This window comes from Gekko japonicus, unplaced genomic scaffold (assembly GCF_001447785.1).
Source record: "Gekko japonicus isolate JY-2015 unplaced genomic scaffold, Gekko_japonicus_V1.1 scaffold1888, whole genome shotgun sequence".
Lineage (NCBI taxonomy): Eukaryota > Metazoa > Chordata > Lepidosauria > Squamata > Gekkonidae > Gekko > Gekko japonicus.
In genome coordinates, this window is record NW_015165302.1 from 233,979 (window position 1) to 234,420 (window position 442).

At 70.8% G+C, this 442-nt stretch overlaps 1 protein-coding gene across 1 annotated transcript in view; it reads right to left on the reverse strand.

Annotated features, from left to right (window-relative positions):
* Positions 1-199, reverse strand: part of HOXD12 (homeobox D12) — a 1,151-nt gene extending 952 nt beyond the window's left edge. The window contains exon 1 of the mRNA XM_015410412.1: positions 19-199. Coding sequence (XP_015265898.1) covers positions 19-199 — 181 coding nt within the window. The remainder of the gene's footprint in view (positions 1-18) is intronic.
* Between the last annotated feature and the right edge of the window lie 243 nt (positions 200-442).

Here is a 442-nt window from a genome sequence, read left to right on the forward strand (position 1 = left end):
CGGCGGCGAAAGGGTGGCTGGCCGGTGGCGTCCAGGCGATGGAGCTCCGGGGGTAGGAGAGGGCGGGCAAGGAGGCGGCCAGCTGGTGACTCCCGGTGGCCCGCAGGCCGGGGAAGTAGAAGGAGTCGGCGGAGGAGGAGGAGGGCAGGTTCAGGAGGGAGCCCACGTAGCCCGGCCGGCAGAGGCTGCGGTCGCACATGGCCCGCAAAGGGCGCTCCGGCCGGCCTCGGCGGCGGCGGCAGCGGCAGAGGCAGCGGTCTTGAACAGCAGCCGGGAATCAGCTGCGAAAGCCCGGCCTGGTCCGACGAGGAGATCCTTCCGAAGCCACCATCTCCGGGCACCCGCCGCTTCCAGCCGCTGGGCCCGCTCTGCCAGACGGAGTCCGGGAGAACTTCTGGAAATGTTCAGAGAGACCCAACCCGCCCGGTTCAAGCCTTCAGCC